This window comes from Ranitomeya imitator, chromosome 8 (genome assembly GCF_032444005.1).
Source record: "Ranitomeya imitator isolate aRanImi1 chromosome 8, aRanImi1.pri, whole genome shotgun sequence".
Lineage (NCBI taxonomy): Eukaryota > Metazoa > Chordata > Amphibia > Anura > Dendrobatidae > Ranitomeya > Ranitomeya imitator.
The window spans coordinates 178,901,629-178,926,085 of NC_091289.1; the positions used below are offsets into that span (position 1 = coordinate 178,901,629).

At 43.0% G+C, this 24,457-nt stretch overlaps 2 protein-coding genes across 4 annotated transcripts in view; one reads left to right on the forward strand and one right to left on the reverse strand.

Annotated features, from left to right (window-relative positions):
* DNAI3 (dynein axonemal intermediate chain 3) overlaps positions 1-6,502 on the reverse strand; it is a 64,553-nt gene extending 58,051 nt beyond the window's left edge. Inside the window, exon 1 of the mRNA XM_069737987.1 lies at positions 6,420-6,502. The gene's annotated coding sequence lies outside the window, so the exon portion shown is untranslated. The remainder of the gene's footprint in view (positions 1-6,419) is intronic.
* The window catches only part of MCOLN3 (mucolipin TRP cation channel 3), a 37,383-nt gene that overhangs the window by 5,319 nt on the left and 7,607 nt on the right, over positions 1-24,457 (forward strand). For 2 of the 3 annotated variants that reach the window (XM_069737988.1, XM_069737990.1), the window contains exons 1-10: positions 6,677-6,866; positions 12,335-12,564; positions 14,176-14,343; positions 17,131-17,284; positions 17,922-18,006; positions 18,085-18,181; positions 20,224-20,323; positions 20,813-20,925; positions 21,793-21,942; positions 24,265-24,366. In XM_069737988.1, the coding sequence (XP_069594089.1) occupies positions 12,337-12,564; positions 14,176-14,343; positions 17,131-17,284; positions 17,922-18,006; positions 18,085-18,181; positions 20,224-20,323; positions 20,813-20,925; positions 21,793-21,942; positions 24,265-24,366 (1,197 nt within the window). In that variant the 5' untranslated portion in view covers positions 6,677-6,866; positions 12,335-12,336. Of the gene's footprint in view, positions 1-6,676; positions 6,867-12,334; positions 12,565-14,175; positions 14,344-17,130; positions 17,285-17,921; positions 18,007-18,084; positions 18,182-20,223; positions 20,324-20,812; positions 20,926-21,792; positions 21,943-24,264; positions 24,367-24,457 lie in introns of those variants that run through there. The other variant, XM_069737989.1, reaches the window with a different exon arrangement.

The following is a 24,457-nucleotide window of genomic DNA, read 5'->3' on the forward strand; positions in this document are numbered from 1 at the left end:
CTAGGTCAACATGTCATTAGCATATTAGCAAACAATACAGAACTGTGGGGGCTGATATCAGATGGCAGCAAAAACCATTCATCAATTAGCAAATAACTCCTTCTACAAGAGAACACCATGAAAATAAGTAAAATAGAAATATACAAAAAAATGATACGCACATAGCATATCACACCATCACATCAGGGATCTGCATTGAGGCTACAAGGTTCGAATTACACCAAGAAACAAATTTATTACAACTTGTCAATTAATTTGCAAGTTTGGCTCACCCAAGTGTGTAACCTAAAAAAGGTGATAATTGGCAACCATATATATATGTAGTGCCGCTTATTGCGAAAGGCTTGCACAACTTAAAGCCCAACTCTCCTGGGCATTTTTTGCAACGGGCACATCTTGTTTTTCAAGTCATGGCCCATTGGGCATTTTTGCTCGCAGATCACCCGCAGAGACTGACATAATGCGCGTCTTTCCAGACCGCAGCATGTCACTTTCTCTTGCGGACACACTAGTCTCCATAAAAAAACTACATCAATAGAATGTATTGGATGCGGTAAAGCCACACGGTTCAGTTATCACATACAGATTTACCTGCATTCAATAGAAGACATCGCTTTGGATGCAGAGAACATATGCTGCGTCCAAAGCTCTGCTAGGTCCGGATTATGGGCACCCAACTTTATAGCTCGGCTCAGGTGGTGGGACGCCACCTGAGTATTCAGGTACTAGGTGCCTAAGCTGTTACTCTGTACCATGTTACATGCTGTTATGATAAATTGAACAGAGTTGTTGACAACTCTGCCACATTGGTTTCTCATAGCTGAGTCAACTCTGCTACATCACTGTGCCAGCTCTGCTGAATTAAACTCAGAGGCTGGCTTGCCACTTCCACAGTGGGTCCTCATTGCCGAGTCACCTCTGATACATGGCTGTGTCATCCAGACCCGAGGCTTTGAGCGTCCATCTCACTCATGACGGGAGATGTAATACCATTAGTGTAATTTTGGGTAAATACACAAGAATGAAAAATTTGGGTTTATGAAACTTTTTTTCAAATCAAATGACTAATTCTTATTTTTTTTTGCCCTAAATAAAAAACACTTTTATTTTTAACAATCAAGTATGGATTTTGCACAAAACGAGTGTGAAATTACATACAAGTGAGAGAACAAAAAAAAACCTTTATTGTAGCAAAAATGTACACAATATTATATATAAAAAATTACTGAACATTCATTCTACAACTTTATTGGAAATTCATTCTTGAGTCTTTTCATTTACTCTTAAGCTTCTCTTGATACCTTTTTTCTTATAGAAGGCCGGCAGATCTTCTTTGTGAAGCATCCAGCAGTAGTCCGCCATCATGTTCACGTTCCATCTACCTTGGTATCATTGTTCCATCTCTTTGATATCCTGATGAAATCTTTCTCCTTGCTCTTCGCTAGCAGCACCAAGGTTTTAAGGAAAGTAGTCCAAATGAGAATGTAAAAAATGGATTTTCACATGGAAATTTTAATGATTTTCTAAATAAAGGAGTATGCATTTTTATCTAAGGAGCTGGAAGAAATCTTTCTTATTTGTAAAAAATGTTAAGTCAAATTCATCAGACAACCCAAGGCTTTGAAACGCTTCAGCACGTTCATCATGATGGACTTTGGATCTTTTCTGTTACCTAGAAATTTTGACTTCTTTAAAAGAATCCCAAGCCCTTTTCTCAACAGCTTTATTTTTTTTTTTTGAACACCTCGTCCTTTATGAGTTTCCGAATATCCGGACCCACAAAAATGCCTTCCTTCAGTTTTGGTTAGGACAGTCCCTGAAACGTTGTACACGGGTACTTAAAACTCTCTCCTTTCGGTAGAGCTTTCGCACACTGCTTCATCAGTCCAAGCTAGATGTGTGGTGGCAGGAGAACCTTGGTGGGATCAACTAAACTTTCCCCAACTATGTTCTTGAGTCTAGGTTGCAAAAACGTTCTCCTTGGCCAACTTTATTGGCTCCAGTGATGAGTCCTATAAATATATATATACAAATATATATACACACCTCAAAAAAAATAAAGAGAACACAAAAATCCCACATCCTAGATATCTCTGAGTGAAATATTCCAGTTGCAAGTTTTTATTCATTGCATAGTGGAATGTGTTCAGAACAATAAAACCTAACAATTATCAATGCACATCAAAATGAATATCCCATGGAGGCCTGGATTTGGAATGATACTCAAAATCAAAGTGGAAAATCAAATTACAGGATGATCCAACTTCAGTGGAAATGCCTCAAGACAAGGAAAAGATGCTCAGTATTGTGTGGCCTCCACGTGCCTGTATGACCTCCCTACAATGCCTGGGCATGCTTCGGATGACGTGGCAGATGGTCTCCTGAGGGATCTCCTCCCAGACCTGGACTAAAGCATCTGCCAACTCCTGGACAGTCTGTGGTGCAATGTTACGTTGGTGGATGGAGCGAGACATGATGTCCCAGATGTGTTCAATCAGATTCGGGTCTGGGGAACGGGCGGGCCAGTCCATAGCTTCAATGCCTTCATCATGCAGGAACTGCTGACACACTGCACCCACGAGGTCTGGCATTGTCCTGCATTAGGAGGAACCCAGGGCCAACCGCACCTGCATATGGTCTCACAAGGGGTCTGAGGATCTCCTCTCGTTACCTAATGGCAGTCAGGCTACCTCTGGCAAGCACATGGAGGGCTGTGCCGTCCTCCAAAGAAATGCCACCCCACACCATTACTGACCCACTGCCAAACCGGTCATGCTGAAGGATGTTGCAGGCAGAAGATCGCTCTCCACGTCTGTCACATGTGCTCAGTGTGAACTTGCTTTCATCTGTGAAGAGCACAGGGAGCCAGTGGCGAATTTGCCAGTCCTGATGTTCTGTGGCAAATGCCAAGCGTCCTGCACGGTGTTGGGCTGTGAGCACAACCCCCATCTGTGGACGTTGGGCCCTCAGACCATCCTCATGGAGTCGGTTTCTAACCATTTGTGCAGACACATGCACATTTGTGACCTGCTGGAGGTCATTTTGCAGGGCTCTGGCAGTGCTCCTCCTGTTCCTCCTTGCACAAAGGTGGAGGTAGCGGTCCTGCTCCTGGGATGGTGCCCTCCTACGGCCCCCTCCACATCTCCTGGTGTACTGTCCTGTCTCCTGGTAGCGCCTCCAGCCTCTCGACACTATGTTGACAGACACAGCAAACCTTCTTGCCACAGCTCGCATTGATGTGCCATCCTGGATGAGCTTCACTACCTGAGCCACTTGTGTGAGTTGTAGAGTCTGTCTCATACTACCACGAGTGTGAAAGCACAACCAACATTCAAAAGTGACCAAAATATCAGCCAGAAAGCATTGTTACTGAGATGTGGTCTGTGGTCCCCACCTGCAGAACCACTCCTTGATTGAGGGTGTCTTGATAATTGCCAATAATTTCCATCTGTTGTCTATTCCATTTGCAGAACAGCATGTGAAATTGATTGTCAGTCAGTGTTGCTTCCTAAGTGGACAGTTTGATTTCACAGAGGTTTGATTTACTTGGAGTTAGATTCTAAGTGTTCCCTTTATTGTTTTGAGCAGTGTATATATGTGTCACTTTTATAACGCGTTAACCTGCACATATTAGATCAGTGGGGGTCCGACTCTCGGTGCTCTCACTAATCAGCTGTTTGTAGTTGTACTTTAAGCTGTGACTGTGTGCATTATTAGGACATACTTTTCATAAATTACATGTTATATTATGAGAATAGATCAGAAGTCTGACCATCATGTGATGACTTCCCTTGGAACACCATGCCTCTGTTCCTGGCCATAATTACAGACCTAAGGCTATAACGCGGTTCAGTGCTGTGTTATAGGGTTTTTTTCCTGGAAATTTCCCTTTCTCTTGTATCCTCCAGGTCATATGAGAGGCCACCATTTATCTTTAGCCAAGACACACACTGGCACACACTGGCCGGGGCGGCGGGCGCTGCAGATCCGTGACTTTTGTATGGACGGTTTGTTTATTGAATCAGAAATTATGCAATGTTTGATACAAGAAGAAATGTCACTGAATAATAAATCAGGGTTGTGTAAGAGCAGGGCTACAAGGGCGCCATAAACGGGAACCCTACGAATATACGGATGCTCTACTAATATAAAAGTTAATATCAATGAGCCCAGGGTGGTGGAGAATGAAAAACTCTTCTCTGCACTGCGTCCTATACTGGTCCCCTGACATCACTTGACCGCTGCAGCTGATCAGTATCTGCTTATTGGCTGCAGCGGTCATGTGATGCCCCTTACTGGGGACCTGCTGGAAACACAGTATGGAGGACATATTCAGTTCATGTGTCTACCACAGCACATCCAATTGAAATATATTGTGGCCCAGAGATCTACTGGGTCCCTCCAGTGTAATACACGACGCAGACCAATCAGAGGCCCCAGCTGACATAATGCATTGCCCATGACAGGCACGCTGAAGTCAGCTGCTGGCCCCTGTGGAGGCTAAGGAAGAGGATGCCGCACGCAGTCGGAGAGTAGGAAGGTAAGAATTATTTCTTTCTTTTTTTTTTTTAAATGTGCTGGAGAAGAACGGGAGAATGGGGGATATTATAACAGGAAGGGGCCCAGGATGGAGGACATTATAATAGGAAGGGGCCCAGGATGGGGGACATTATAATAGGAAGGGGCCCAGAATGGGGGCATTAAGCTAGGATAGGGTGCAGAATGGGAGACATTATACCAGGAAGGGGCCCAGGATGGAGGACGCTATAATAGGAAGGGGCCCAGGACAGGGGGCATTATAATAGGGAAGGGCCCAGGATGGAGGACATTACACCAGGAAGGGGCCCAGGATGGAGGACATTATACCAGGAAGGGGCCCAGGATGGAGGACATTATAATAGGAAGGGGCCCAGGACATGGGGCATTATAATAGGGAGAGGCCCAGGATGGGGGACATTACACCAGGAAGGGGCCCAGGATGTGGACATTATATTAGGAAGGTTCACAGAATGGGGGACATATACCAGGAATGATGCAGGATGTGAGATATTATTCTAGAATGGGGGCATTATACCACGAGGAGGGTCAGGATGGGGACATTATACCTGGAATTGGCGCAGGATACTAGGATGGGGGCATTATATCAGGAAGGGGTTCAGGATGGGGGACATTAAACCATGAAGGGGCTCAGGATGGAGGACATTACAATAGGAAGGGGACCAGTATGAGGATATTTTATCAGGAAGGGGCCCAGGATGGGGGACACTAAACCAGGAAAGGGTGTAGAATGGGAGACATTATACCATGATGAGGATATTATACTAGGAAAGCGCACAGAATGGGGGACATTATAGCAGGGAGGGACCCAGGATAGCAGATATCATACCAGTTTGGGGACATTATAACAGGAAAGGACATTATTACGGGAAAAGTACATTATTAAAGGAAGGGGCCAGAATCAGGGACATTATAACAGAAAGGGGTCAGGATAGGGCACATTATTACATGGTGGGCGAACACATGTCTTTATAGGATCTAAAACACTACAAGGGCCCATACATCTGGCCAACATGCATGTGAGCGCCCAGATCCAAATTTTGTGCCAAGGCCCATTGGACTCTAGTTAAGCCACTGCTGACATGTCTGTTTTAGTAAATACTTGATTTTCCCATAATAAAACAGATCAGGAACTTCTTTTATTAGAACTCGTTGTTCCTCTGCAAATCTTTCCGCTCAACTTTAGTACAAATAAATGGACAAGTGGGCGTGGCCAGATACATACGCATGTTCATTCCAGATCTGCAACATGTTAATTTTTTCTGCAGATTTCATCCTTTAATCTGCAGCGGGTTCACACAGTTTGGGCCGGATTTTTCAGGAGGTGCATGAACCCTCCGCACGGTCATAATACGCCGCTGTTCTATTCGAATCTGGATAAAGAGCCCGGGACGTCTCCGCCATGTGAGTGTGCTCTTAAAGGGATGGTCCACCTTCTTGACTGCCTCACATAAAGTATAAAAACCAGTACATAAAGTATAAAAACCATATACTTACCTTCCGGCACCGCTCCGGCTATGTGGGTGCTGTGATTCATCAATGTCATGCGACTGCTGCAGCCAATCAGCGGCTCTTAAGGAACAATGAAGGCTTCGACAGATTGGCTGCAGCGGTCATGTGATATAACAGTCACTGGAAATCACAGCCGCTGGTTCAGGGAGGAGGGGTAAAAATATGATTTTTCTTATTGTTTCAGGCACGAAAGGATGTCGAGTAGTGAACAATCCCTTTAAATAGGAGACCCTCCCTCATAACTTATGTTTAAATCTACGCTTTTAATTTTGAGGGACAATTCTCTCCTTTTCTCTATTTATCCCTCACAACTCCCAGACCTGCCGGGAATAACAACTGAACATAAATACCTCCGTCTTATTGTGGGGGCTTCAGGGGGTCCTCGGACAGAAACTGGGTCCGGTCGTGTCCTCCTCCCGCGTCCCTAGTAATTGTTACTAAGCCACGTGAGGAAGACGATAACCCTCCCCGACCAATAGCGTTCACTCCTGCTTGATTGACAGCGGTAGGAACCAATGACTTTTACCCGGCGGCTTTTTTTTTACTTCTTTTACTGGACACGCCCTCTGACTGCAGCAGTGCGGGTCACGTGATGGAGAATTTGACGGGAGATGCGCAGAGAGCGAGAGAGGGGGAGACTGATAGAGGGTGAAGCCGGCGAGCGGCGACCGGGGAGAGCGCACTGCCCGCCCGCAGGGTACGGACCGGCCACACGGAGGCTGCCACCTGCCGCAACGATGAGGCTGGAGAGAGGCTAGACTAGGAAGAGCCGGGAACAAAGGCGCCTGGGATTCCAGGTGAGCGGCCGTCACATGTTATTCACTATTGCGTCTTTTAATGTTTATTTTTATTTATATTTGTTTCGCTATTTTTAGTATATTTTATATTTTTTTTACTTTAATTTTATTCCATTTTTTTATTTTAATTTTATATATACAATGTTCTATTTTTTTTGTCTTATTATTTATTTTTTATTACAATTTTTTTATGTTTGCTTTTTTCTATAATTTTTTTTTATTGCTTTGGAGACTGGTGCAAATTTGCAACTCATGCATCAAGAGCGTATATATATATGGATTATGTATATACATATATGGATTATATATATATATATATATATATATATATATATATATATATATATATATATATATATATATATATATATATATATATATATTCTTACGAATGTAATGATAGTTGACCGAGGCGGCTGTACGACCATCCTGGATAATCTCTGTATCCGTGCAATTACCGTTTTTTACGTGGACCACAAATGTTTGCAGGAACTTCTTCCCGATTCTTATTCTTACGTTATGCGAGTGTGTAATTTTTCTTTATTTTTTTCTTCTCTTACCATCCTTATGTAAAGCGTTTTTAACATCGGCTTTTACGTACTGTAATTCTCTATGCAATTTAAAGCTAGTGTACAAATGTAATAATTTCAAAGGAAAAAAAAAACTCCCAAGTAAATGTGGCGCCAAACACCTACGGATTTTTTTGAATGCATCCACTTCAAGTGAAAAAATGTTAATAAAAACTCATTTATTTTCTCAAAATAGAATATATTTGTAAAATATTTTAAAAAACAGTACAACGCGTTTCGGCTGCTATTTTTTACAGTGCAGCCTTCATCAGGTAGCAAAAAAAAAACAAAAAACAAAAAGAACAAACCTACACTAAGCACTATAAATATTTTTTTTATAGTGCTTATTGTATATTTGTTCTTTTTGTTTTTTGTTTTTTTTTTGCCACCTGATGAAGGCTGCACTGTAAAAATAGCAGCCGAAACGCGTTGTGCTGTTTTTTAAAATATTTTACAAATATATTTTATTTTTTCATTTTGAGAAAATAAATGAATTTTTATTAACATTTTTTGCTTGAAGTGGATGCATTCAAAAAAATCCGTAGGTGTTTAGCGCCACATTTACTTGGAGTTTTTGTTTGTTTTTTTTTTCCTTTGAAATCGCCACCTATGTGGATCGGAAGCAGGATCAACACCTAGTTCTCCAAAGTGAGCTGCACACTTTATTGCATTATATAATATACGGAGAAGAGTTGCCTAAAGAATGGATTTCTTGAGAATCTCAACGTGCATTTCTTACCGATAGAAGGTGAGCATAACTACAAATAAAAGAAATGTTTTTAACTTATCGGTAAAAACGTATTACGCTCAGAGGAAGCGCCGCACTTGTCTCTTTTTTCCCCCTTTCCCTAAACCAGGGTATTTCTAAAGTCAAATGTAATAATGCCGTCTTATATAAAGATTTAGATAGAATAGCCTGTATATATTGTCAAAAGCCCCCTACATATAATACACAGGCACCCTTTAGTGCCTTTCATGTGGCACTAAAGGGTGTTTCGCCATATTTACCGTAATCTAATAAACAATGAGGGGTCCCTTCTATTTATGATAACCAGCCAAGGTAAAGCCGACAGCTGCGAGCTGATATCAGGCTGGGAAGGTCCATAGATTATTTGGTCCTTCCCAGCCTAAAAATACCAGCCTGCAGCCACCCTAGAAGTGGTACAATACATAAGATGCTCCAATTCTGGCACTTTGCTCAGATCTTCCAGAGATGTGTCACTTATTAGACTGTGTGCTGTAGTTTCAATACAATCAGTTTTTTTTTCAGCAGAGTACCACTGTCGGACTAGTTGTCATGTGACAGGTAGTCCCCTCTGTGTAACTCCGCCCCCCACCACTGATTGGCAGCTTTACAGGAAGCTGCCAATCAGAGGTGTGGGCGGGGCTATACACAGCACAGCATTCCGAGCTCTGCGATATCTACAGTGGAGGAATCCGGGATTTTATCAAAACTGCACCAAGCAGCCAAGTAAGTGACACATTGCTGGAATCAGGGTCTCTGCCTCTACATTGTGCTGCTCTCAGAATCCATAGTAAAACCCTGCAGATACATTCCCTTTAAGAAATGTCGGTATCGCATAGTTAATAGAATGGCATAATGCAGCTTTATGCCAGGAATACACTGTAACCAGCCAGCATAGGTACATGGTGGCAGAAACCCAGCATTGGATTGTGACTAGTGTTGAGCGATACAGTCCGATACTTGAAAGTATCGGTATCGGATAGTATCGGCCGATACCCGAAAAATATCGGATATCGCCGATACCGATATCCGATACCAATACAAGTCAATGGGACATCAAGTATCGGAAGGTATTCTCATGGTTCCCAGGGTCTGAAGGAGAGGAAACTCTCCTTCAGGCCCTGGGATCCATAGGGATGTGTAAAATAAAGAATTAAAATAAAAAATATTGATATGCTCACCTCTCCGGCGGCCCCTGGACATCACGCTGGTAACCGGCCGGCTTCTTTGTTTAAAATGAGCGCCTTCAGGACCTGCGAATGACGTCGCGGCTTCTGATTGGTCGCGTGCTGCCCATGTGACCGGCACGCGACCAATCAGAAGCCGCGACGTCATTCGCAGGTCCTTAATTCCTAGAATTAGGAGTTTTGTGAATGAGAATGACGTCGCGGCTTCTGATTGGTCGCGTGCCGGTCACATGGGCGGCACGCGACCAATCAGAAGCCGCGACGTCATTCGCAGGTCCTGAAGGCGCTCATTTTAAACAAAGAAGCCGGCCGGTTACCAGCGTGATGTCCAGGGGCCGCCGGAGAGGTGAGCATATCAATATTTTTTATTTTAATTCTTTATTTTACACATCCCTATTGATCCGATACCTGATACCACAAAAGTATCGGATCTCGGTATCGGAATTCTGATACCGCAAGTATCGGCCGATACCCGATACTTGCGGTATCGGAATGCTCAACACTAATTGTGACTCTTCTCTATCATCATACTGCTCGCCCTATAGGGGGCACCATTCCAGGGATACGAATATACTAAGGAGATGCCCCTTATGGAGGTCAGAGATATACAAGTTCAGGTCACGATCAGAACCCACCCTTTAATTTTTAGTGATAAAGTTTCTGTGATCGTTACCGATTTTAAAATAGCAAAAAGTTACACAAAGTTGTCAAAGTTTCATGTGATATCTTCCCATAACCGAGAGATATATTATCATTAGGACACTGGAGTCACCAGCAGGAGACTGGACGTTTCTTAGACATAAGTACAAGAGCTTCATTGTCCTCGTCTGCCGGCTTCATTAAAAGAAAATGATCGTTTTCTCAGCCCAATGACTGAAGATGGATGGACAGTGGGGAAAATGTTAACCCTTTAAGGGGCTGTGCCGTCAAGACTACTATATATATATATATACTTTCTGTTACAGAAGTAACATCCTTATGATATATATATATATATATATCATAAGGATGTTACTTCTGTGATTTGTTCAGATGTTCCTTAAAGGAGTTGTACTTATTCTGTGGACAGGTGATGACTTCCTGATCAGTGGAGTCCGACCGCTAGGACCTGTACCCATTAGCATGGGGAACTTTTATCTGGAACGGCAGGTCAGACATTATCCTTATCCATAGGGTAAAGGATAATTATCCGATTGCTGAGGGTTCAAAAGTTGGGCCCCCACCATTCTGAAGAGCGTGTGCTCCTTGCCTAGGAAACCAGCCACCTCTGAGGTAGACCGTAACCTTGGCATCGAACTATAGCAAACTCTATAGAATTAAAAATCTTCAGAATGGAGGGGATCTTTACTGAGTAATAAACTGCCAAGGTGCTTGTTTTTACCAGCACTTTGCAATATGAACCATTAATGAACATGAGACAACCCATTTTTAGTTTAAGTGATTTATTAAAAAAAAAAAATTACGTTTTAAAACTTTTTTTTTTTTCAATGAAAAATATATGTATGGTCACGGGACGGGGTCCTACCCCCGTATCATACAATCAACAGAGCAAGAAATGAGTGAATGGTCCCAAGAACCTTTATTACATGCAAACTGAAAAGGTCCATAAAATAATCCACCACACGGAGGATGAAATAGTCCAGGAACACGGATGCGGTTCCAGGAACACGGATGCGGTTCCAGGAACACGGATGCGGTTCCAGGAACAGGGATGCGGTTCCAGGAACACGGATGCGTTTCCAGGAACACGGATGCGGTCCAGTAGCGGGATAAATTCCCCGGGAGATGTCACAGTCCTCTGCTTAGAGATCGATAAGGCAGTGCGGCTCCAGATCCTTCTCCAGCAGTAGTTTCCAGGTTATTGGGGTGCTGGCCATAGCATCAGTATAAAATGAAGGATCTACCCTACTGGTCCACATATCCTCCTCAAGCCCCCTCCTTATATTCAGGGGTAGGCAGATAGGTTGGATGGTTTTCTGGCCCCCAGACATGGAAGGTGTGCGATCAAGGCACTACAGGGGGTGATTGTGGTATTTGGGAGCAGAGGGGTCATGAATGAACAGTCGGGGAAACGTCCCCATGGGTTCATCAAGAGGCATGGGCACATTCAGGCTCCAGATGGTAACTAAGCTAATTCAATTATTGGCCGTATTATACGATAATTAAGACTCTAGAGAAGATAGATAATATACAGAGCATCAAGACAACACTCCTAAAATCAGTAAAAATATGAACATAGACAAATTGATACCCCACACACCCTATTGCACCATCACATATATATTTAATATTATGGTAAGCATAAATTTAAAAAAAAAAGGTTTTTGTCTTTTTTTCCTTTTTTTCATTTAGCACCTCACATATTTAAAGTAATAGAAGTTGATTAAAGTTGTTTCTAGGAAAAAAAAACAACTTTTGGGGTGATTGCAAATTTTTTGCATCCCCACCTACGTTAAAAAAAAAAAGTTTTAGAGAGAATCCTGGTCTGGTGGGGCGAGCCTCTTCTCTTCATACATATGACTGTTGTATGTGAACCTCTGAATTCTTAAGGGCTGCGGAATATGTTGGTGCTATATAAATAAAGATTATTTTTCTTACTATTATTCTATGCCTGGTACTACAACCATTGGGAAATTGATCTTCTAGAACAGTATATAAATGTTGATTTCATAAGTGTGAATAAGTAGTGACGGTTCTCGATATTTCAATTTTAGTAACTAATGAGGTGCAATTTATACGTTTGAAGGTCCTACTGCATACCTCCTAATATTTAAGCCCCGCCCCTGAGCATTTGGACTCCGCCCCTGAGCAGTGGGCTAACCACCAATGGGACCTTCAGATGTAGTTAGAAATCTCCCGTTCTGTTATATTTTCTTGTTAAAAATGAGATTCCCATCAAACCTTCTGTTAATAAAATGGGCTACATATTTGTCACGCATTGTAACACTGCGATCTGTTCTATTAAAGTAATGGAGACCCCAGATATAGCGGTGAAGCCGTCCCCTTCCCTGGATGAACGTGAAAGTCCTTACCTCAGTAAGACCTGCTCCATCACAGAGGAGCTCCTCCTAGAAGACATGCTGAAGAGGAAACTAAAATTTTATTTTATGAATCCCTGTGAAAAATTTCGAGCTCGTGGTCGCAAGCCGTGGAAACTTTGCATCCAGATCTTAAAGATCGCGTTGGTGACAATCCAGGTGAGCTCACAAATGAGATGGGGAAGGGCCTGTGTTTTTTTTTGTGCAGGATGTTGGACCTTTAAGGGCTTTTCCAAAGTTCTTTAGTGGATAAAGTTGCAAAGTGCGTGTAAAGTCAGGCAACTTTCCAGTTTATTTATAATTTACTGTTTGTTGCCTAGGGTACCGGCCACCTCTGCAGTTTATAAGCAGTGGTCCAACTACTAGGCACGAAGCTCAGGTCTTCCAAGCTATTTGCTATAAAGGTTGTGAGCGCTGCTCTGAAGTTGGCCATATCGATTAATCCACTCTTTCAGTATCACTGTGCTCCTTTGGTGATGCAGATGAGATCATGCATCATCAGAGAGCGCAGAGTTCTTGCCACCTGTGCACTCGTGCTGCTGGCTGAACTGTCAATCAGGAGAACACTTCCCCATGGGAGTGCAGTGGTGCGCTGCTGAAGGTCAATAATGACACAACCCCTTTAATCAAACCGTGCAGTCTAATTTCAGTTTTTCTGCACAGCTTTGAAATAAATCCAAAAAGCAGGACTTAAAGGGTTGCTTCTTCATCAGGAGAGTGGCACTGACCATGTCCTTTTTGACCGACACCTGCCAGGACGTGTGCTTGGCTGCCAGGTATTGTGCACCTGTCCTATCCATTAGAATAGGACAGTGGTGAACACAGACAAGAGGGCCCCTGTGCAAGAACAGTATATGGGCCCCTCTTTGTGTCTGGGACAGGCTGTGTGCTGATTTTAAAGGTGCAAATTGGCCCCCTTAACTCTTGGGAGGCTGCACCAATAGGATGCACAATACCTGCCGGCCATGTGTACCTACTGGCTGGCACCTGTCCAACAGGACATCATCAGTGCCACTCGCCTCCCGATGCAGAAGTAAGCAGTGCCGGAACAAACAACCCTTTAAATACAACATGTGGCTAAATGGGTTGCCCAATAGGAAAAATTGACTTTTCCTGAAATAGCGCCTCTCTTGTCCTTGGGAGGTGTTTGATATTGCAGCTCAATGTACAGTTCACGTGAGTGGGGATGAGCTGCAATCCCGGATACCTATAGGCAAGAGTTTTGTCGGAGAAATATAAGGGTGCTTTAAAGTAGCTGCCCGATAGTTTAAGAACTAAAACTAGTTGTATGAAAACTATGAAAAAGATAACTTATTCACCTAATAAATGCTCGACTTCTGCGCCGATGCTTTGGTGGTCCCGGACTGTATTGGTTATTTTCGATGTCACGTACCTGATAGCATATCCACCGGGGTCACTCATTGGCTGCAGCGGTTGCATGCTGCTATAGCACGTCAATGCTCCAGAAAATTAAACAAAGCCCACCAGGGACCACCAGATATCGGTGCTGCAGTGGATTTATTAGCAGCAGATAATTACGGAACATTTCTTAATGTTTCAGACAATCCCCAAAATCTACTTTAAGTAAATCTCCGCTTCAGCGGGGCATTTAGAAAGGCAGGTACCGTATGTCCTGAGCATTACCGAACAAAAGTGCACATTCAGGGAATTAAGTAATGTTTATTTCACCTCTGTATAACAAAGCCGTAATTGTAATGAGCTGCTGTCCTGGTGAATGGCGGCATTGTGTGCCCGTCGTCTCTCCCGTAGCTGGTGTTATTTGGGCTCAGCAATGAGTTGGTCGTCAGTTTCAAGGAGGAGAACACGGTGGCCTTCAAGCACTTGTTTCTAAAGGACTACAAGGATGCAAGAGATGATACGTACGCCGTCTATCGGCAGGAGGACGTCTACGATCACATCGCTTTTACAATCCAGCGGGTGAGTTCATATGGTCATTTCACAGCTTTTGAGTTTCGGCAGCTAGAATTTCTCTTTCATGACAAAACCCCCTTGAACGTATTAAAGATCTGTATTGCCAAGTTTGTAACACTAAGGTTCGGATACAGCTATAGAAGGCTACTACTTGCAAATTATGCAATTTTATTTCAAAGTACAAAATTAAAGGAATAGTATGATTGTGTACGCTTTTGTGTATTTTAACATACAAACGTTAAGGAGATATAAAGATTAAATACACATATAAAGTACCGTATATACTCACATCATCACCAAGGAGCTTTTAGGGTATATGCACACATTGCGGATTCTCTGCAGATTCGCAGCGTTTTTTGCGGTGCAGAAACGCTGCAGATCCGCAATTGATTTAAAGTACAATGTAAATCAATGAGAAAAAAAAAAGCTGTGCACACTTTGCACAAAATCCACTGCGGAAACGGAAACGCTGCGGTTTAAAAGAAGTAGCATGTCCCTTCTTTTTTGCAGATCTGCAGCGTTTTTGTACCCATTCCATTATAGAAATCCGCAGGGGTAAAAAACGCAGCAAATCCGCAAGAAAACTGCAGCAGAACGCACGAAAAACACTGCGGAACCACACAAAAAACATGACAAATCCGCAGGTGCGTTTTCTGCCAGGAGAGGCAGAATCCGCACCAGAAATTCCTAAGCCTAATCCGCAATGTGTGCACATAGCCTTAAACATCATCCGTCTGGAATATCAGAGAAGCAACACAAAGACAGAGAACCTTCTGGAAAATTTACAACACTGCATAGGCGTCCAAACTTATGCAGGTATCGCAACACTGTACACATATACGTACAGGTGTACAACTTTCTGCTTCTGGCTTAGCCATGTTTCTTTAGCCTTAAGGTACCGTTACACTAAACGACCAGCGATACGACCTGGCCGTGATCGTTGGTAAGTCGTTGTGTGGTCGCTGGAGAGCTGTCACACGGACAGCTCTCCAGCGACCAACGATCAGGAGAACAACTTCGACATCGTTGAAACTGTCTTCAACGATGCCGAAGCCCCCTGGTAACCAGGGTAAATATCGGGTTACTAAGCACAGGGCCGCACTTTGTAACCCGATATTTACCATGGTTACCATTGTAAAAGTAAAAAAAAAAAAAAAAAAAACAAAAAAAACAGTACATACTCACATTCCGATGTCTGTCACGTCCCCTGCTGTCAGCTTCCCTGCACTGACTGTGTCAGCGCCGGCCGTAAAGCAGAGCACAGCGGTGACGTCACCGCTGTGCTCTGCTTTACCGCCGGTGCTGACAGTCAGTGCAGGGAAGCTGACAGCGGGGGGACGTGACAGACATCGGAATGTGAGTATGTACTGTTTTTTTTGTTTTTTGTTGTTGTTTTTTTTTTTACTTTTACAATGGTAACCATGGTAAATATCGGGTTACTAAGTGCGGCCCTGTGCTTAGTAACCCGATATTTACCCTGGTTACAAGTGAACACATCGCTGGATCGGCGTCACACACACCGATACAGCGGGTGATCAGCGACCAAAAAAAGGTCCTGATCATTCCCCAGCGACCAACGATCTCCCAGCAGGGGCCTGATCGTTGGTCGCTGTCACACATAACGAGATCGTTAGCGGCATCGTTGCTACGTCACAAAAAGCGTGACGTTGCAACGATATCGTTAACGAAATCGTTATGTGTGAAGGTACCTTTACATAGTGATTTACACTGTGTAACTCTGCTTCAGCCTCGTCCTCTACTGACCAGCTTTTGGGATAAGATGAATCAGAGATACCAGGCAAACATCAGACAATGGGGCAATAAACCCATAGAATATAAAAGCTCCCAAGGATTAAATAAGTCCACTACAGACAGAGGTTAAATAAACCTCCATGTTTTACAATAACAAACATAGAACTATTTGTGAGGTAAAAACTTTCAGACAATAAGTAAACTGTTCTCAGGATTGTGTCACTATGAACATTCTGTCTGTTAGGCTATGTGCACATGTCAGGATTCTTTGCAGAAATTTCTTGAGCAAAACCGGACTTTTTCCGCAGGAAATCCGCATGTGTTTTTCTCGCGTTTTTGTGCGGATTTTTCCACGTTTTTTTCTCCCGGAGCTTCCTCAAATAGCTAAAATCAGCGAAAAATCCGCAAAATTAATGAACATACTGCGTTTTTTAACGCGATGCATTTGTGCAACATGTGCGCAGAAATTGCAGATTGCATTCTATTAATAGGATGCTTAATGGATGCGTTTTTTTGCACAGTTTTATCGCGTTTTTATAGCGAAAAAAAACGCAAAAAATCCGGAACGTGTGCACACAGCCTAAATGTATGACCAGCAATGCTGCTCTGTCATGGTCTGAATGCATTCTGTATATTTCAATATGGACTCAAAATATCCATTTTTATGTTCACACTGCAAGATCTGGCAATTTTTAAATTTTGGGGGGGTTTCATCATGTTGCCTGTTGTGGATGATGACGGTGCCTCGTTATGATTTAGGATGATTTTATGCCTCAGATTAGGACAAGATCTTTCGATGACCAAATATTTTTCTTTATGGCTTGTGATAAAGGTGCCAGACTGGAGATTAGAGTACCGTGCTTCGCCATCCCCTGCAGTCACATTTTTGACCTCCGCTGCATTCACATTGGCTCTTCAGTCGGATCTCCATTCAGACCGGGTCCCAGCGGTCTGATCCCCAGTGATCATTAAGTGATCCCTTTATTAATTTGGTACAACTCTTTTAAGGTTGTGCTGACTTTTTATTCTTGTTTTTCACAGTACCTGGCGCTCAGAAATATATCAGTCGGGAACCACGCCTATGAGAGGATGGCAGGGGGGCAGCACGGGATGACTGTCTGCAAGTACTTCTATAAACAGGGGAGCATCTTTCCTGGAAATGAAACCTTTGATATTGATCCTAAAATTGAGACAGGTAATGTAACCTGAAAGTGAAAAATCTGCTGCTGACTTTAAAGAGACCAGATTTGTAGTTTGCACAACCACCGACCTGCACGTAGATCAATGCTGTTTAATGGGGCAATAAATTAACGCATGGCTTCCCGCAACAGTCATGACTTCTGCATGATGGATCAAATTGCCTTACCATACATAACATTAATGACTCCCCAAAACCATCCTGTTGGTTTTTTTTTTCTGCTGAAAATGCTCCTCTCTCGTCCCTAAACACATGGACACTAATTACGGTACTATACGCCCGTCTCTCCTATTAATATACTGACCATTATGCTTATATTCCGACCTGTTCCTATGCTTCCCACCTCTACTATTAACAGAGACCCCTTTATGGCTCCTCATTTTGGTGTCTGCTTTGCTCCCTAAATCCGTCACTGGAAAACTTCCCAAACAGCTCGCCCTCTGTCATCTTCCCGGGACCCTTGTGGGACATTGGGGTCTCCTATATAGTAGTAGTATCTATATAGAGTGATCGTTGCTGTAAATTCTCCTATAAACACGTGGGGAGGACGGAATAACCTGATATAATGGGAAGATTAGGGGGTCATGAGAGACGGAAAGTTCTGTACATCTGGTGAGAGCCTTTCTCCTTCCAGAATGCTTCACTGTGGAACCAATGACCCCGATAAGTGATCTCTCCCTGGACGACAAGTTCTGGAACATGACACTGGACTTCTATCGGTGAGTCCCGGTTTCACAGGTAGCGTCCCAGTTTCCCCAGTTCACGTAGCTGCTAATGTGAATAATTTACTCCTCCAGGCTCATCTCGGTGGAGATCATGTTCAAACTGAAGGCGATCAATCTACAGACCATCCGTCACCATGAGCTCCCTGACTGCTACGACTTCACCGTCACAGTGAGTACGTGTGATGTGCCGCCCTCTAGTCACCTGGAAACCCACATTTACGCTGCGTCTGTACACCGGCAGGCCGTGCTTGTATCCTGGGAAGGCGATCACTTGGGTCACATTCATACACAACGTTTTTCTTGCATTTGTGTTATGCCAAGGTTTTCTGATATTTGTTTCAGCTGGTTATATGGTTACTATTATTATTTTTTTTAATTACTGTCTCATAGGAATAACTGTTTTTGTTGCCCGTAGCAACCACTCTCAGCCCAGCTTTAATGTTTTCAAACTGCTCTTGTAGAATGGAATCTTCACTGTAGTTGCTATGGGCAACAAGAACAGTTTTTTTTCTTTTAGACAATTAATGTTTAATTTGCCCCAAACTCTTTTTAGACCTGTATTTTTCAATCTTTTTTTTTTTTAACATTACAAGTCATGATTCACAGCTCGTGTGATTCCATTTCTTCCTCTGTAGCATCACATGATTTGTGGTGTCAAGAATGCTATACATATTTTGACGAGCAAGCAGCTGGTAACAAAAGAAAAAAAGCTATACTTTTTTTTTTCTTATATATATATATATATATATATATATATATATATATATATATATATATATATATATATATATATATATATATATATATATATATATAATATTGCGTTTCATCTTTCTCAATTGACTCCCAGCTAAAGCTTTTTGCAGAAGCTGCAGAGGGACTTTGTGTGTGTGAATCCACTCTGAGGCTATGGACACCTTTGACTAGGAAAAATATGTTTTTTACATTGTTAGTGGTTTCTTTTAGTTAATAAAAATTTCAGTCTGCAATATTCATTCCTTGATATGCCATTTGCAGTCTGATTACAAGTTTCTCTTCTGGGAGTGTCTCTCTCAGTACTATAGGCTGGATGTGATGTCTGAGTCTAACCAGGGTGCTGCTGTGCTCAGATCATTGGATTATTAGCACAGCTTCTATCCTGCACTTATTTCCTCTGTTTTCTTTCCTCCTCTATATCCTATTTTCTCTGCCTCTCCATGAGATTCTGTTTCCCTTTTGCATTCTGTGGAGACCTGTGTTCAACTCCTTTCTTTCTGCTATCTCTAAGGCTCCCTTCACATGTCCATGTTTTCAGCACTTGTGGCATCCGTTTTCGTCACAGAAGCCACACGTACTTATTATAACCTAATTTGCTATGCGCATGTCCAGCAGCGCAGATGACAAGGGCCGATACAAATTGGTGGGTCCGCATAAAACACTTAAAGCGCATCCACGTGCCATCGGTGTGCTGTACTTGTTTAACGTTGCAAAGTATAGGAGAAGCTTTGTCATTTCTATTTCTTTTGCTATACTGGAAAAACGCTAATGACACACACCGATCCGAAACGCTGGTGACGCCGGTACCGTTTTTTTTTTTTTTTTTTTCTCTATACTGAATACTGATTGGCCTAATACTGAGAGAAGGGAGGTTGGTGCAGAGAGCCACCAAGAGCAGTAGCAGAATGATAGAAATTTTTCAGCGATGAGCCTTTGCTTAATTTTGGCTCTTGGAAAGCAAATGATCAGTACAAAAATTTGCGACAGTGTGCATAACTTTTAAGTTCTTGTATATTGTAAGAAAGACACGTCTGCTATATTCCAAAAACTGTCGCTCTTGCGCATGGTTGTTTGGTATTGTAGCTCTTCTGTATTTACGTGAATGGGATTGAGCTGCAATACCAGTCACAGCCAGAAGTAGCGCTGTTGTTGTTTTGTTTTTTTACAGAAAATTCTGATGCTGTTCTCATAGTCACTTACATTGCAGACAAAGGGATTTATATCCCCTGTTGGACTAACACCTATCACACAATGCAGGTATATCTTATGGGTATGCCAGCGCTTTAGGGTACAGACAACTCTTATCGGATCTATTAGCTATTATAAAACTCAGTTCCCCAGGACTGAAAAATCCAAGATTGTTCTTTTCCTCCAGGGTACGTGTATCCCTATATCCCTATACGTACATATATAAGAAGGTGTAATCAGGCCCCTGCTTTGCTTTGTTCTATGCAGATCACCTTCGACAATAAAGCACACAGTGGCCGTATTAAAATACGCCTAGATAATGACGTTGGCATCCAGGAATGCAGAGACTGGCACGTGTCCGGGTCCAGTAAGTACACGTCTATTTTATAAGACATATAATATCCCTTAGACATCCCAAAGCTCAACCCCATGTAATAAAATAAAGCTGGAACCTCACATTGGTTGACTCCTCTCCAAGGCCCAGAGCGACTGCTGCCTCTCCTGTGCGCACTGACACTGGATGATTGTGTCGGCACGCTCAGTTCCGGTGTTGGCGCGCTCATAGTGTCGGTGTTGGCGCACACACACAACGGTTGTGGGTGTACAAACTTCCAGATGTAGCGAGCGGCGGCCACAGGCAGGTAGGAGCCAGATGTCCGAGCACGCCTGCACTGACGCTACGAGCGTGACGCCGTGATCATCCAGTGTCAGTGCGCAGACATTGTCGGCATTGAACATACTTCTGTAATCTAGCCATTTCCCTAAACACAATTTCTATGATTCAGTCACATTCCAGTGTATTTTTTTTTTTCTCTCCATGCAAATAATAATTTTGTGTTTTGTTGGCCCTTTTTAGTACAGAAGAATACTCACTACATGATGATTTTTGATGCAGTCATAATCGTAACTTGTGTATCTTCCATAAGTCTCTGCATACGATCAGTGGTTCGAGGTATTCACCTTCAGAGGGTAGGTCTTTATGATAATGTCAATCATTTTCCATTTCAGGTTATATCCTATTGAATAAAACAATGGTCACCCTGCATTAAAATACAAAGGTTGCCTTGTTTAGTTTGATAGATACAGTAGTGGTGGCGCTGTTGCATTGTTCTCTATGGGGAAAAAAACTCTCCATGGATGTGGTTAAGAGTGGAACTGCAAGTAGCTTAAAGGGAATTCCGTAAGACTTGCTGCTTAAAATCCGATTTTTATGTTAAATGTATTTTTAAAAAACCTAAAAATAGCAAGATTTCAATCTTTGAATTAAAAAAAAAAAAAAAAAAAAATTGTAAATGTGAAAAAAATTACATGTTCGTAAAGGTTATGTACCTCCAGAAAATTAAATCTTTTTCTGCTAAATTTTGCCAAAGATCCCAAAGTGTTTGTTTATTTCATTTTGGGTATATAAATAACTTTATTTTCTGTAGCACTTAGTTACGAGTCCCTGTCCTTTGTGAGAAATCGCCATCTAGATCCCTTATCTGAGACTGTGGGATAATTTCAGATGAGCCAATAGAAATGAGAAGCAAAGCAGAAAGCTATTTTTATTGGCTACTCTGCAGGGAACAGGGTGTGGGGAGAGCGACTGAGCATGTGTGTCCCCCGGCGCTCGGGTCATTAGGCGGACGTGCTCATTGCTATGCACTATGAACACTAGTTGGTGCTACGCTATGTAAGAAGATGCCAGAACTTATCAGTATATCACTTTTTTTTATCAGCATGTAGATGGGAAACATGATTTGATTTTTTTTTTTTTTAATTTTTTTATGATGCATCATTACACATCCCATCCAGTGTGTAGCAAAACCTGTTTATATCCTTCTTTATCACCCTAAGGAATATGTAGGCTTTGTCCATCAACGTTTCTCCAAGTCGGTGCCCTTATCAGACCAGATGGAGTTTGTCAATGGCTGGTACATCCTAATCATTGTGAGCGATATCCTGTCCATCGTGGGCTCCATTCTCAAGATGGAAATCCAGGCAAAGGTGAGTGTCAGCGCACACTGTACATAGAGAGAGATGTGTGCGGGGTGAAGGATCTACTATGGAAGAATGGCTTTAATTTTTTTATGACTTAAATAGTTCCCAAATACTAATTTTTATAAATTCTGATTGGTTTGGACCCTTCTGCTGCAACCCGCAACAATTCTGCAGGCATTTAACCATTTTTTAGGCTTAAAATTATAGGAAAAACGTTCAAATTCAGACTTCATAATACTGCTGCATAGTGCCAAGATAATAATGCCTTACACTGTTTCCATAATGCTGCCATATTAGATAATATTACCATGCACTGGACACCTACTGCCATTTAGTTCAATGTAATACTGCCTTATACCGTATAGATTCTACTGCTGTATAACAGCATACTGCCCATAATATCCCAACATATAGTGCCTAGATAAAAATGCCTTATACTGTTTACATAATGCTGCCATATTAGATAATACTACCATGTGCTGCACACATAATACTGCCATTTTTAGTTCAAGGTAATACTGCCTTATGCCATATAGATACTACTGCCGTATAACGGCATACTGCCCATAACATCCCATCATATACCGCTTACATAATTCTGCCATATAAGATCATCTAATATGAACAGAGATCTCACTGTCCATGTAGGAGCACTGAAGAGGAACAGAGCAGTGGACACCGGGTTCCTTCTGGTGCAGGATAATGCCCGCCCTCCTGGTACAGTGGGTATCGGGTTCCTCCTGATGCAGGTTAATGCCCAGCATCCTGGTGCAGTGGGCACCGGGTTCCTTCTGGTGCAGGATAATACCCAGCCTCCAGGTGCAGTGGGCACCAGGTTCCTCCTGGTGCACCAGGTTCCTCCTGGTGCAGGATAATGCCCAGCCTCCTGGTGCAGTGGGCACTGGGTTCCTTCTGGTGCAGGATAATGCCCAGCCTCTGGTTCAGTGGACACTGGGTTCCTCCTGGTGCAGGATAATGCCCGGCCTCCTGGTACAGTGGGTATCGGGTTCCTCCTGATGCAGGTTAATGCCCAGCATCCTGGTGCAGTGGGCACCGGGTTCCTTCTGGTGCAGGATAATACCCGGCCTCCTGGTACAGTGGGTATCGGGTTCCTCCTGATGCAGGTTAATGCCCAGCATCCTGGTGCAGTGGACACCGGGTTCCTTCTGGTGCAGGATAATGCCCGCCCTCCTGGTACAGTGGGTATCGGGTTCCTCCTGATGCAGGTTAATGCCCAGCATCCTGGTGCAGTGGGCACCGGGTTCCTTCTGGTGCAGGATAATACCCGGCCTCCAGGTGCAGTGGGCACCAGGTTCCTCCTGGTGCACCAGGTTCCTCCTGGTGCAGGATAATGCCCAGCCTCCTGGTGCAGTGGGCACTGGGTTCCTTCTGGTGCAGGATAATGCCCAGCCTCTGGTTCAGTGGACACTGGGTTCCTCCTGGTGCAGGATAATGCCCAGCCTCCTGGTGCAGTGGGCACTGGGTTCCTTCTGGTGCAGGATAATGCCCAGCCTCCTGGTGCAGTGGGCACTGGGTTCCTCCTGGTGCAGGATAATGCCCGGCCTCCTGGTGCAATGGGCACTGGGTTCCTCCTGGTGCATTGGGCACTGGGTTCCTTCTGGTGCACGATAATGCCCGGCCTCCTGTGGCCAGATTTCTGTTCAGGTTTGGGAAAAGTTTACAGCAATGAATTTCCGCCATTATGCATTTAGTCCAGTTGTTCTGCACTTATTCCACAAACACAAAAAAAGTATTTTCACAGAAATGTCCCATTTAAAATTGAAGAACGTCTTTTTTCCTTTTTATCTGTAAAACCATGATCTCGCCGTATCAGGAAAGCAGCGGATTTTGTACACGTTGTACGATGAGACTGTTAATCACTGACATTACCACCACCACTCGCTGCATGACTTGTTCTATTAGATGTTGTTATCCATTATTCTACCCATCTCCCTGCATCAGCGACTCTAATATCTGTCCATAGTGCCCATTACCAGAATCGCCTCCTCCTGCCACCTGCTCTATAAGCTCATCCTGTCTCACCATTAGATTCATTTCCCTCTGTTGTTCCCTGACCCAATTTTATGTTTGTTTTTTTTTAGACATTTTGTCATTTCAGTTTCTAGCAGCGCTGTTTATTAATGACCATCTGTTCATGTGTTCCCATATCTCCGAAGACACGAGGCAGAGCAACACTGCACTCCCTCTGCTTCTTTACTCTGCTAACCTACACACCATCTACCGCATATATTAAAATGATCAATATTCATATTGCTTGTCAAGGTATATAGTCTGTACCTTAATAATGAGTATATTTCTCTCCAACAGAGTCTGACAAGTTATGACGTGTGCAGTATTCTTCTGGGAACATCGACCATGCTGGTCTGGCTCGGCGTTATTCGCTATTTAGGGTTTTTCCAGAAATACAATGTAAGACGACTGTTCTACCAGATTTACATTTTTGTGCGGTTTTGACAAATTTTGCAAATTTAACAATCTCCTATCTATGGGGGCTGGCAGC